Here is a 14451-nt window from a genome sequence, read left to right as displayed (position 1 = left end):
TGCAGTTGCTTGCGGGTCTGCATACCACGTTTTGTGTATATAATTTTTTTTAAATTGTACTTTTTTTGTATTCTACTATTCTAACTTGCAACAGTAAAAAAAAAAATATATATATATATATATATATATATATATATATACAGTACCAGTCAAATGTTTGGACACACCTACTCATTCAAGGGTTTTTCTTTATTTTGACTATTTTCTACATTGTAGAATAATAGTGAAGACATCAAAACTATGAAATAACACATGGAATCATGTAGTAACCAAAAATAATGTGTCAAACAAATCAAAATATATTTCAATTTGAGATTCTTCAAAGTAGCCATCCTTTGCCTGCACCCTCTTAGCAAAGAGGTCGTACTGCTTGTAGAAATGTTTGTTTAAAATATCCTTCACCGGTGATAGAGAGACTGTGCTCAACGTTACTGCCACCGGCTTAAGTCTTTGTTGTGGTAGAAACGTAGGCTGCCCTGTTACTCCTCGCAGACAGTGCAGGTCGCAGGGAAGATAGAAACAGCAGGGATTTGGGCAACTTAATAATTCATAAACAAAAATCTGTAAAATCACTATAATTGGTAGATCTACCATTACTTATTTCTGTGAGCTTTCATTATCCTCGTTCCTCAGTAGGGAAATATCTTAAATATATGTGGGTTTTTGGTAATGGCAATATTTCTTAAACAGAAAGGTAAGAAAAATGAACCAACTAATCTATGCCTTCATTTCATTTGATATATGCTCCCATAACTTTCACATGATGGTGCTCATGGGTCCTTTTTGATGGAAATGCATACTGTAAAACATAATGAGCAATGGTTGTTAGTAGTATGAGTAATGACAGTCTTGCACCAAACTGACGTTGCAGACGGTGTTTTATCAGAGACAGGAACTCTGACTCACTGCTGCTCTGTGAAACACAGAGAGCGCTGACACTTGTTGCCCTCAGGAAGACGGACTTGTAACTCATTCCACTGTGGAACCTGTCAAGAATCCTGTTCCTGTCATGTTCTCCAGTCCTTCTCCCAGAGTCTCTGTGCTTGAACCTGGGTGAGGCTGGAAGAAGGTTGTGCATTTCAATGCCTGGGGCTCCAGCACTTGAGCGGTCTAGTGCGGGACGGGGGTTAACTGTGGGGGCCAGAAGGGGGGAGGTGATAGTTGGATGGGAACAGCTGTAGTCCCCACCGAGGCGCTCACGCTGAGCTCTGACACAACCACGAAAAGATAACATCCTCCCTGCTGTGGCCCACTGAGGAATCTGAAGGGTCGACCCTGCACGGAGGTGGGTTAGCAGGGCTATATCAGCCATGGAATGGCTCTCAGGCAGATGGATCAACAACCAGAGGCTCGTACAGACCGAAGACAAGCATAATCTCCTTGTCCGAGGCCCTGGCAAGGCCCTGTGACAACCAAGTGGCAGTTGAACACAAAAAGATGTACATTCCAGCGCTTCATACAATGCACAGATACAAACTGGTGACTTGTTTACTCATACTGTATATCTGGAAATGAGGGATTCAGACGATAGTCACTAGTATCATCAAATAAGTTGCCACATTTAATTTAATTCAAGAGTTCATCTTCCAGTTGAAAACTGACTTTCAAGCAGTTTCCAACTGAGTTCCAAAGAGTTTCAAACTGAGTGGGAACAGGAGAGAAAGAACTTGGTGTTCACTGTTTCGATGGCAGTTTATGTGGGTCACTCAGGATTTGTGAAAGATGTTTTCTGAGGTACTCACGACAAACTCAAGCTGAGGAGCCGATTCTAGCAGCTTAACTGAATGTTGACGTGGGGAAAATCACTCCTCATCAGTGCTGTGCTGCTGCGTCTACTATCCTGTCAGATATGAATTCTCCAGATGTTATTTTTAATTCCTTGAATAAATGACATGGGCTATGTTGATGACGGTACACTATTCTAGTCTCCGTGTCTATTATAGTCTCGCTTGCTTCTCTCTTTGTTGTTCTTCATGCTGAAATGGGAAGCTGCTCTATTTGCAGCTGTGTTACAGAAGTCGTGGAGCGGTGGACCGGACACTCCCTGGTTGGACTAGAAGACCAGTGGAATGGAATGCGTCTTTGTCTGTCGTTGTCAGCCTTTTGTCATTAGAGTGCAGGTGGATGGTGAGGGGTCAGGCTGTAGGAGGAAGTGTGTGTGTGTGTGTTTGTGTGTGTGTGTGAAGGCTGTAACTCCCCCAGCCAGGAGGCACAGCTGAGTGTGGGAGGGGCTCCTCTCTCTGTAGCCTGGGTGTGAGTCTAGGACTGGGAGGCTCAGACATTCAGACAGAGTAGTCCGAGAGAGGGGAGTTGGTGCCTGAAGAGAGCTACAGGGGTTCTGGAGAACTTCCCTAACGTTACCCTGCATAAGGCATTTCTCCATTGGACATGCTGGCTGCCTGTTGCTGCTCTTTGGGATCTAGTGAGGAGATTTGTGGCCACAGCTGTTGACAATGCAAGGAAGGGCTAACAAAGCCCCTAAGAAGGAGCTGGTGATCGAGTCACCACAGCAGTACAAGAGCTTGACTGGAGCCGAGGCGGAGGTGGAGGCGGTGCCACAGGTGGTGGTAAGTCACGGCATGGGGGGTTACTTAGCCATGGTTTTTGTTGAGACACTAAAAGTTACTGAATTTCCTTACCACATGTTTTAAGTTTACTTTGGAAACTCGAAGTAGGAGCTGAAACGGTTGTGTTCATCACATTTCAGCAGTACTGTCGAGGATATGGTTTAGAGTAATATACAGCTGTAGCACTCTTAAGTGTTGCTTGTTGTGGCGTACTTGTAGCATAACTGTTGTGTGAAGCAGGTCAGGCGCTTGGAAGCTCTGAGCTGGCCTTGCCCTGCCATGCAGCTTCATGGCTAGTCTAAAAATCCACTCTCCTTTTATCAGATCTCAATTATTCTATACAATGGTGCGGGCTCACATTTCAAAGTGCTTTGTGTGCGCCACTGGAGAGGAACGTTGGACTCTGCTGGTGCTAAATTAGCTGCATGGACAAGACCAAGGCGGTGAATTGCATTCTTGAGAGGGTAATTACTGTGGTGTATACCGCTCATAAAAGTTCCCTATTTGCCCCTTAAGCTCAAAAGTCAAGCATAATAAGAAGTACTGTTTAATCCACGGCAGGTTGAACTTTTCATCCGATTTGTCCTAAACGGTCATTTTAACAGCGTATTTTAATCAAAGTGAATTAGCAACTGTATCTAATATAAAGGCATCACAGAGTACCATTGTTCCAGTGTGCTGCAGTAGTGTAGTGAGAGGTGCAGAGTAGGGAGAGATGAGAGCCAAGGCCTGGGGAAACACAGCTGTCAGAGGGGTAGAGAGTTGGACTTGGCTCCAGAAGCAGCTATTTGTTAACTCTTTCTCTTCAAGGGTTTGTGGTTTGTTTATGAAGCTAATATCCAGATGTGAGAGATTAAGTAATAGCTATGTTATACTCCTTTGGACTGATTGTCCTATAATTGCAAGCCTTTGGTTACTGCAAATGTGGAACTGCCATTTTATATCAAAAGGTTTCCCAGAGACACTTGTTTTGAATAAGGGATAGTTATCCTTCTGTTTCAAATCATATTCACTCTTTAACCATGTTATTACTGAGCCTCACTGCCCATTGTTTATGGTATATCTCTGGTAGCCCTCAACAGGTGTTTGATTTGCAAATCTCTACAGCATGGGTGTGAAACTCATTATTCCTGTGGGCCCCATCAGTGCGGCCCTCTGAACACTGTCATTTTTTGGAATTGTCTGCTTCCTTACTATCCAGCTTTCGTTTTGGTGTTTCTTAGCAACCTGAAAAGAGTGTAGAGACTATGTAAAATATAGGTCCAATATAATTTATATACAATTTCGATTTGGTTTTAGACATTTCAGGGAGATTTTCAATAATGTATGTTATAATAAATAATAAATGTTTTACTCAAAACTCTGCATAGAATGGGCTCTGGACTTTAACCTCATAATTCTTCCTGTAGAGTATGTGTCATGTGCTATTATCACCATGGCTAAAATATTGTGGGGGCTGTACTGTACAGTAGGAGGAACATGGTTGTTGGTACAGCAGTGGACTGGACTGTGGTCATTGCTGAGGGAGTGAAAATGACTGGGCTCCAGTCAGTGAAGACATTTTCCTATCCGATGCTTTACTCTGTGGTCTGGCTGAGCTCGTATGGTCCCTGACAAAGGCATATGGAAAACCTCAGCACTTATGTGGACGGTGGGAGGAAGGCTGAGAACAGGCGAGATTTTAATCATGAGGCAGAGTTTGTAGGCTCAGGAATTCATCACCGGTGAGAGGAGGAGGAAGACGCCTAACAACAAGGTTATTACAACTCGTTTAACCTCCAATCAGCCGAAATGTCAAGCCACAGTTACAGTGCATTTGGAAAGTTTTCAGCCCCCTTGACTTTTTTCCACATTTTGTTACAGCCTTATTCTGAAATAGATTATTTAGTTTTTTCCCCTCATCAATCTACCACAATATCCCATAATGACAAAGCAAAAACAGGTTTTTCAAATATTTAGCACAAAAAAAAAACAACATAACTGAAATCACACTTACTTAAGTATTCAGACCCTTTACTCAGTACTTTGTTGAAACACCTTTGGCATTGATTACAGCATTGAGTCTTCTTGGGTATGATGCTCCAAGCTTGGCACACCTGTATTTGGGAAGTTTCTCCCATTCTTCTCCCAAGTTCTGTCAGGTTGGATGGGGTGCGTCGCTGCACAGCTATTTTCAGACCTCTCCAGAGATGTTCGATCGGGATCAAATCAAATTTATTTGTATAGCCCTTCTTACATCAGTTGATATCTCAAAGTACTGTACAGTAACTCAGCCTAAAACCCCAAACAGCAAGCAATGCAGGTGTAGAAGCACGGTGGCTAGGAAAAACTCCCTAGAAAGGCCAAAACCTAGGAAGAAACCTAGAGAGGAACCAGGCTACGAGGGGTGGCCTGTCCTCTTCTGGCTGTGCCGGGTGGAGATTATAACAGAACATGGCCAAGATGTTCAAATGTTCATAAATGACCAGCATGGTCAAATAATAATAATCACAGTAGTTGTCGAGGGTGCAACAAGTCAGCACCTCAGGAGTAAATGTCAGTTGGCTTTTCAAGGCTGATCATTAAGAGTATCTCTACCACTCCTGCTGTCTCTAGAGAGTTGAAAACAGCAGGTTGGGACAGGTAGCACGTCCGGTGAACAGGTCAGGGTTCCATAGCCGCAGGCAGAACAGTTGAAACTGGAGCAGCAGCACGGCCAGGTGGACTGGGGACAGCAAGGAATCATCATGCCAGGTAGTCCTGAGGCATGGTCCTAGGGCTCAGGTTCAAATCTGGACTCTGTCTGGATCACTTAAGGACATTCAGAGACTTGTCCCGAAGCTACTCCTGCGTTGTCTTGGCTGTGTGCTTAGGGTCGTTGTCCTGTTGGATGGTGAACCTTCGCCCCCAGTCCGAGGTCCTGAGCTCTCTGGAGCAGGCTCCCTCTGTACTTTGCTCCGTTCATCTTTCCCTCGCACCTGACTAGTCTCCCAGTCCCTGCTGCTGATTATCGTCCCCACAACATGATGCTGCCACCACCATGCTTCACTGTAGGGATGATACCAGGTTTCCTCCAGACGTGATGTTTGGCATTCAGGCCATGAAGTTCAATCTTGGTTTCATCAGACCAGAGAATCTTGTTTCTCATGGTCTGAGAGTATTTAGGTGCCTTTTAGCAAACTCCAAGTGGGCTGTCATTTGCCTTTTAGTGAGGAGTGGTTTCCCTCTGGCCACTCTACCATAAAGGCCTGATTGGTGGAGTACTGCAGAGATGGTTGTCCTTCTGCAAGGTTCTCCCATCTCCACAGAGGAACTCTGGAGGTCTGTCAGAGTGACCATCGGGTTCTTGGTCATTTCCCTGACCAAGTCCCTTCTCCCCCGATTTCTCAGTTTAGGAATAGTCTTGGTGGTTCCAAACATCTTCTATTTAAATAATGATGGAGGCCACTACGTTCGTGGGGACCTTCAATGCTGCAGAAATTCTGTGACACCCTTCCCCAGATCTGTGCCTTGACACAATCCTGTCTCGGATTCCAACCATGGTTTGGTTTTTGCTCTGACATGCACTGTCAACTGTGTGACCTTATATGGACAGGTGTGTGCCTTTCCAAATCATGTCCAAATAATTGAATTCACCACAGGTGGACTTCAATCAAGTTGTAGAAACCTCTCCCAAGGATGATCAATGGAAACAGGATGCACCTGAGCTCAATTTCGAGTCTCATAACAAAGGGTCTGAATACCAATGTAAATAAGTTATTTTATTTAACATTTTTTTAAATACATTTGCAAACATTTCTAAAAACCTGCTTTTGCTTTGTCATTAGGAAGTATTGTGTGTAGATTGATGAGGAAAACATTTGAATCCATTTCAGAATAAGGCTGTAACGTAACAAAATGTGGAAAAAGGGAAGAGGTCTGAATACTTTCCAAATGCACTGTACATGGTCCGAACTTCCAATGCAATCTATACAATGATTTTCATGTTGGATGAGGACTTGTGGGGTGGTAAAGTGATATCGTTACAGTAGTTCTGATATTGATAAAGTAGCACATGTGTACTTGTTTTCTTCAAATCAATGTACTGAACGCAACAAGCTTGTATGTTTTTATTCCTAGTGAGTATATTGTTAGCGACTGTAGGCTGATGGTTGACTTACTGTTGTAAAATCAGGCAGCAGTCACCTGAACCCCCCCCCCCCCAGGTGTGTCCTACCCAGGGGGTGTGTGGGAAAATCCCTGTAATGATGTTCCAACAGTATTAGCCCACCTTTTGGGCTAATAGTGTACCCCTGTACAGTGAATATAACTGTCAATGAACAGTCACTGACTTAGAGGCGGGTTTGGTTCTGAAAGAATGCAGCAGGCGATGAACAGGTTAATATCTGGGTTCAGGAGAGGTAGCTCTTTGATGTTATATAGATAGGCTTCACAGTAGCTGTCTGACAGGTTACCTGTGTGTACTGTAGGTGTGGGGCCATACACACATCAGCGACTGTGCTCTGTGATCATAACGATGTGGAGTTATCAGCTGACAGAGGATGAACACACACAGGTAGTCTGTCGGACTGTTATCTCCTGTTAGTCTGTAATCACGCTGAGCTGTTCGGCTGTAATATCCTGACTCACCTGGCCTGTCTGCTTGAGTGCAACGCGTGATTTCCGACCTCATTCCTCCCCCTTATCTCAGTGTGTCAGAGCGTGAGTGTGTGTGCGCATGCCTTTCGTGTGACACCTCTCTGCAGGTATGTTTGGGCACTTTTGTGTGCATGACATGTTCTTCGGAGTACATGTGTGCATTCATGCGTGCGTAAGCCGTCGTCGCTCCGAAGAATGTTTGATGATCCCTCACAGGCTGGTAGCAGCCAAGAAGGAACCCTCCTCCTCACTGTCTTGCACTGATCCTCTGAACTGTGACTGTGAGAGGGACACGAACACGGATCTCACCAGTCAACGTTGATAGGTGCTGGCTGTGTTATTAGCATGGCCGCTAGAAACGCATCTTAAAACTGGTCCATTTCCAAGACTCTCCCTCTGAGATCATACTTCGTATTATCAGGCCCAGATGTTGACGCAACAAGCAAACTGTACTGGAGCTCAACCCCAAGACCTGGCTAGCAACACGCTTCACTTCACACCTCACTATCTCTCTGAGATAAACACCACCGGCTTCAGAGTTGTAGTGGAGCTGTTGAGCGCGTTGAGGCATGGGCATGGCAAGTGGTCTGTGTCTCTATGGCCACTGTGTTCTTACTGCTTGATGAGGGGAGATCTGACTTGTGTCGTATACACTACTGTGACGTAGCCTACCACGAATTGAACAGAATCATATGTCACCTCTGTTTCGGTTATTCAGATAGTTCAGTGGACCTTTTTCATTTGAACTAATGGATGTGGTTTGTAGCTTATGTAGTTATTCAACTGCCTGTTGTGGCAGACAAAGGCTACAGTTCCTTTCCTCTGGAATGAAATCAACATTCCTATCTGCGCAAGGCATTGTGTTGACATGAGCAACAATGCTGTTTTCAAAATACCTAAAAGTCGATTTGTACAGCGTTCCGATATTTTAGCTAACTGTAATCGTATCAATCATAAAGCCAGATGGGTTGGAAGGGGACGTCCAAAGATTCATATTTGAGATCACGGCATTCTGTGTAAGTAGGGTAACAATGCTCCTACTTGTGGTGTTGCGTTGTAGCTCCTCGGTGACGGGACAGAGCTGTGTGCTAGCTGTCAGGTGAGGCGAAGTCATAATGATCCTCCCATCTGTGAGCTCGGCTAGGCGGATGTATTCTATGTGGGAAGCTGCAGGCTGAAGCTCTCATAGGACCGTCATGGTTGGACTAACAGAGAGCATGTGTGAGGACATGGCCCAGCCAGCTACAGATTCTCTGAGCACAACTTACAATATTGACTGCATCCCAACAGTAGACTACTTTTAACCAGGGCCCTCTGTTGATTTCAGCTCAGAAGTGACAATCTGACTCAGCCATGTTTTATGTTGTGTGTTAGATCTGAGAGTTTCCTCCTTAAAACAAAGATACTCACCTTTTTCATAGCAGTCCTCTGGTCAACACCGGACCAGCGTTTTGAAGTTGATAGGGCTACCTAGTGTATGCCTCACAGAGTGATGAAATCCTATTCCGCTATGGCAAAGTGATGTTATTACATCTGTGCTGCATTGAGATGCTGTGCTCTGTCAAATCAGGCCGTTGAGGCTTTGGAGAGCACTACACTGACATCACTTACTCCACATTTCCCCCATACCTAGGTTAAATGAGCCCACTTTCCACATGCACAATAGTTTCCACTTTTAGTGCTCCTTGGGTTTGACTGAGTCTCTCTGAAGGTGAGCTGTCACCACTCAAAGAGAGAGAGAGCGAGAGAGAGAGACTTTCCTTCGATTTAGAAGGAATGCTTTAAATAGTCTCTGGGGTGACTTAAGTCCTCCGACTGACTGTCTAGATATTCAGACAATATAGTGTTTTACCTGGACTTATAATGTACTTCACGGCACTTTGCCTGTCTTTTTGATTTCCCAAATTACACTTCCCTGGTGAGGATGAGGACATTGTTGTGTCTGAATAAATACCTGTATATTAACAGAGCACGTTTTGTTGTTTGTTCCCCAGGTGAAGCCCAAGGTGATTGAGCCGCTGGACTATGAGAGTGTGCTGGTCCAGAGGAAGACCCAGATTCTCAGTGATGTCCTCCGGGACATGCTGCAGTTCCCCCTGGAGGACTTCCAGGTGAGTCATCTCTGACCTGTCACTGATAGGCTCACAGACCACTGAGGTCTTGAGCACTCTGGAACAGGTTTTCATATGTACTTTGCTCTGTTCATCTTTCCCTCGATCCTGACTAGCCTCCCAGTCCCTGCCGCTGAAAAACAGAGCTGTACATTTTTTTGGGAAAAAGTTAATGGGCCAGAATACTTTAAGAATGCACTGTATATTATGTTCAACAAAAAATATGAATGTTTATTTTTTTCAATATTCGCATATTAACCTGTTGGATCTCTAGGGGCGCTATTTCATTTTTGGATAAAAAACGTTCCCGTTTTAAGCGCGATATTTTGTCACGAAAAGATGCTCGACTATGCATATTCTTGACAGTTTTTGAAAGAAAACACTCTGAAGTTTCTGAATCTGCAAAGATATTGTCTGTAAGTGCCCCAGAACTCATTCTACAGGCGAAACCAAGATGATGCGTCAAGCAGGAAATGAGCAGAATCTCTGAAGCTCTGTTTTCCATTGTCTCCTTATATGGCTGTGATTGCGCAAGGAATGAGCCTACACTTTCTGTCGTTTCCCCAAGGTGTTTACAGCATTGTGACGTATTTGTAGGCATATCATTGGAAGATTGACCATAATAGACTACATTTTCCAAGTGTCCGCCTGGTGTCCTGCGTGGAATTCGGTGCGCAAACGCCAGCTGCTTGTACTTTTCCATTTGATTGACGGGAGAAACCATGCTTCCACGAACGATATATCATTGAAGAGATATGTGAAAAACACCTTGAGGATTGATTCTAAACAACGTTTGCCATGTTTTCAGTCAATATTATGGAGTTAATTTGGAAAAAAGTTTGCGTTTTGAGGACTGAATTTTCGTTTTTTTTTTGGTAGCCAAATGTGATGTACAAAACGGAGCTATTTCTAATACACAAAGAATCTTTTTTGGAAAAACTGAGCATCTGCTATCTAACTGAGAGTCTCCTCATTGAAAACATCCGAAGTTCTTCAAAGGTAAATGATTTTATTTGAAGGCTTTTATGTTTTTGTTGAAATCTTGCGTGCTGGATGCTAACGCTAATGCTAACGCTAAATGCTACGCTAGCTAGCCACTTTTACACAAATGATTGTTTTCCTATGGTTGAGAAGCATATTTTGAAAATCTGAGATGACAGTGTTGTTTACAAAAGGCTAAGCTTGAGAGATGGCATATTTATTTAATTTCATTTGCGATTTTCATGAATAGTTAACGTTGCGTTATGGTAATGAGCTTAGGTCTGTAAATAGAATCCCGGATCCGGGTTTGGTCGACGCAACAGGTTAAAAACTTCTTAGGGCTGCAATCCCGTTAACGGTATCGATATGACCAGCCAGTGAAAGTGCAGGGCGCCAAATTCAAAACAACAAATCTCATAATTAAAATTCCTCAAACATACATGTATCTTATACCGTTTTAAAGGTAATCTTGTTAATCCCACCACAGTGTCCGATTTCAAATAGGCTTTACAGCGAAAGCACCACAAACGATTATGTTAGGTCACCACCAACTCACAGAAAAATTCTGCCATTTTTCCAGCCAAAGAAAGGAGTCACAAAAACCACAAATGAAGATAAAATGAATCACTAACCTTTGATGATTTTCATCAGATGACACTCATTATACTTCATGTTACACAATACATGCATGTTTTGTTTGATAAGGTTCATATTTATATACTAAAATCTCAGTATACATTGGCGCGTTACGTTCACTAGTTCCAAAATCATCCGGTGATATTGCAGAGAGCCACATCATTTTACAGAAATACTCATTATAAATGTTATAAATGATAAATACAATTGTTAGACATGGAAATATAGATATACCTCTCCTTAATGCAACCGCTGTGTCAGATTTCAAAAAACTTTACGGAAAAAGCCAACCATACATTAATCTGAGACGGCGCTCAGAAAAATAAAATGATCCACCATGTTGGAGTCAACAGAAATCAGAAATAACATTATAATAATCCCTTACCTTTGATGATCTTCATCAGAATGCACTCCCAGGAATCGCAGTTCCACAATAAATGCTTGATTTGTTCGATAATGTCCATTATTTATGTCCAAGTAGCTACTTTTGTTAGAGCGTTTAGTACACAAATCCAAACTCTCGTGCAGGTCCAGCCGAATGTCGGACGAAAACTTCAAGAAGTTATATTACAGGTCGAAGAAACTTGTCAAACTATGTATAGAATCAATCTTTAGGATGTTATCGTAAATCTTCAATAACGTTCCAACCGGAGAATTCTTATATCTGTAGAGAAGCAATGGAACGCAGGTCGCTATCATGTGAAATGCGTGTGACCAGAACCTGGCTCTCTGCCAGACCACTGACTCAAACAGCTCACATCCGGCTCCACAACACAGTAGAAGCCTCATTCAAGTTTCTAAAGACTGTTGACATCTCGTGGAAGCCCTAGGAAGTGCAACATAGCCAATATCCCACTGTCTATTCAATAGGGGATGGGTTGAAAATCGACCAACCTCAGATTTCTCACTTCCTGTTTGGATTTCTTCTCAGGTTTTTGCCTGCCATATGAGTTATGTTATACTCAGACATCATTCAAACAGTTTTATAAACTTCAGAGTGTTTTCTATCCAATACTACTAATAATATGCATATATTAGCAACTGGGACTGAGGAGCAGACCTTTTACTCTGGGCACATTTCATCCAAGCTACTCAATACTGCCCCTCCAGCCATTAGAAGTTAATGTTAGAAAATTGGACTTATATTACAGGACAAGTGGTAAAGCTTTATTACATAAATATTTCCCTTGATGCACTAGGCCGTCATTGTAAATAAGAATTTGTCCTTAATTGACTCGTCTGGATAAATAAAGGTTAATAAAAAATACAGATGCATCATTATGGAGTCTTAAAGGAGGCCTGGGTAAGACTAAAATGTCCACAAATGTTCCAACTTCAATGAATTATTTCTCACTTGTGCTTTAAGATACAAATGTCTAATATGTGTCAATAATCCTTTCTCCAAAAGATCCTTTCTATCGATGACATTTGGTCAACAAAAAAATGATCCTGGTCCTGTTTTGTTCTAGTTTCGTGAGGAATCAGCCAAGAATAGAATTAGCGAAATCATTGTAACAAACTATGTGTGGCTTGACAAGGACAGAAATGGAGTTGCCAAGAGCACAAACTGATCTGGGTCCAGGCTAAAATAGAATACCATCTGAGGAATTTGCTACTGGATAATGCTCCAGAATAGTTAGTGAGGTAAATGATCTGTCAAGTGTTGATAAGATCTTTATAGTTTCCATACCAGTGTACCATGTCAATAATTTCCATTATCTATTCATTGTTCATCTATCGACCTCAGTCATCTCTGCCTCCCACATGCATGTTTTGGATGTTATGTTTGTTGTGATTTCACGATATTTCAGTGCGGCCCAGCCAGGCCCATGTTGATTGTAGGGCGAGGTTCTCCACAGAGGCTTTTCTTCTGTTTACATCCATTCATGCTGTAAAGTTCAGGGGTCATATGTTTTATTGGCTCATTCTGCCTCTGCTGTTGTGATAGAGTAAGGGTTATCTCTATCCCCGTTCAGCAGGACGTAGCCCCTGTCACCCTCTCAAACATTCCATCGCTACACAACACGTGACGCCCGGTATGGAAACTATGAAATGGGAGTCTGGCCTGGCAGAAGCCCTTCAGGAAGTGAGAACACTTAGGCAGATGCTCTTAACAGCGGCAAGAAGGGACCCTTTTATATCCGCAGAATTTGACCCTTCCTCTGTCTCACGATCCAACTGATATTTTCCATTTTTTTATTGCCTTTTTCTCTCGTCTACTGAGAGGGTCCTTTGTTTCACAAGCCATAATGGTTTTTACATCTTTCATTAGAATATATATTTACAGTGGGGCAAAAAAGTATTTAGTCAGCCACCAATTGTTCAAGTTCTCCCACTTAAAAAGATGAGAGGCCTGTAATTTTCATCATAGGTACACTTCAACTATGACAGACAAAATGAGGAAAAGAAATCCAGAAAATCACATTGTAGGATTTTTTATTTATTTATTTGCAAATTATGATGGAAAATAAGTATTTGGTCACCTACAAACAAGCAAGATTTCTGGCTCTCACAGACCTGTAACTTCTTTAAGAGGCTCCGCTGTCCTCCACTCGTTACCTGTATTAATGGCACCTGTTTGAACAGTATAAAAGACACCTGTCCACAACCTCAAACAGCCACACTCCAAACTCCACAATGGCCAAGACCAAAGAGCTGTCAAAGGACACCAGAAACAAAATTGTAGACCTGCACCAGGCTGGGAAGACTGAATCTGCAATAGGTAAGCAGCTTGGTTTGAAGAAATCAACTGTGGTAGCAATTATTAGGAAATGGAAGACATACAAGACCACTGATAATCTCCCTCGATCTGGGGCTCCACGCAAGATCTCACCCCGTGGGGTCAAAATGATCACAAGAACGGTGAGCTAAAATCCCAGAACCACACGGGGGGACCTAGTGAATGACCTGCAGAGAGCTGGGACCAAAGTAACAAAGCCTACCATCAGTAACACACTAGGCCGCCAGGGACTCAAATCCTGCAGTGCCAGACGTGTCCCCCTGCTTAAGCCAGTACATGTCCAGGCCCGTCTGAAGTTTGCTAGAGAGCATTTGGATGATCCAGAAGAAGATTGGGAGAATGTCATATGGTCAGATGAAACCAAAATATAACTTTTTGGTAAAAACTCAACTCGTCGTGTTTGTTGGATGCGGAGTTGCATCCAAAGAACACCATACCTTTTGTGAAGCATGGGGGTGGAAACATCATGTTTGGGGCTGTTTTTCTGCAAAGGGACCAGGACGAATGATCCGTTTAAAGGAAAGAATGAATGGGGCCATGTATCGTGAGATTTTGAGTGAAAAACTCCTTCCATCAGCAAGGGCATTGAAGATGAAACGTGGCTGGGTCTTTCAGCATGACAATGAGCCCAAACACACCGCCCGGGCAACAAAGGAGTGGCTTCGTAAGAAGCATTTCAAGGTCCTGGAGTGGCCTAGCCAGTCTCCAGATCTCAACCCCATAGAAAATCTTTGGAGGGAGTTGAAAGTCTGTGTTGCCCAGCAACAGCCCCAAAACATCACTGCTCAAGAGGAGATCT

General features: G+C 43.1%; 1 protein-coding gene across 7 annotated transcripts in view; it reads left to right on the top strand.

Moving 5' to 3' along the window:
- Window positions 1-14451, top strand: part of LOC139398972 (dedicator of cytokinesis protein 9-like) — a 123537-nt gene that overhangs the window by 51254 nt on the left and 57832 nt on the right. For 5 of the 7 annotated variants that reach the window (XM_071144626.1, XM_071144636.1, XM_071144655.1 and 2 more), the window contains exon 2: window positions 9179-9295. In XM_071144626.1, the coding sequence (XP_071000727.1) occupies window positions 9179-9295 (117 nt within the window). Of the gene's footprint in view, window positions 1-646; window positions 2568-9178; window positions 9296-14451 lie in introns of those variants that run through there. The other 2 variants (XM_071144648.1, XM_071144643.1) reach the window with 2 other exon arrangements.

This window comes from Oncorhynchus clarkii, chromosome 3, assembly GCF_045791955.1.
Source record: "Oncorhynchus clarkii lewisi isolate Uvic-CL-2024 chromosome 3, UVic_Ocla_1.0, whole genome shotgun sequence".
NCBI lineage: Eukaryota > Metazoa > Chordata > Actinopteri > Salmoniformes > Salmonidae > Oncorhynchus > Oncorhynchus clarkii.
Note: the sequence above shows the minus strand (reverse complement) of the source record. Positions and strands in the feature narration are given on the sequence as shown.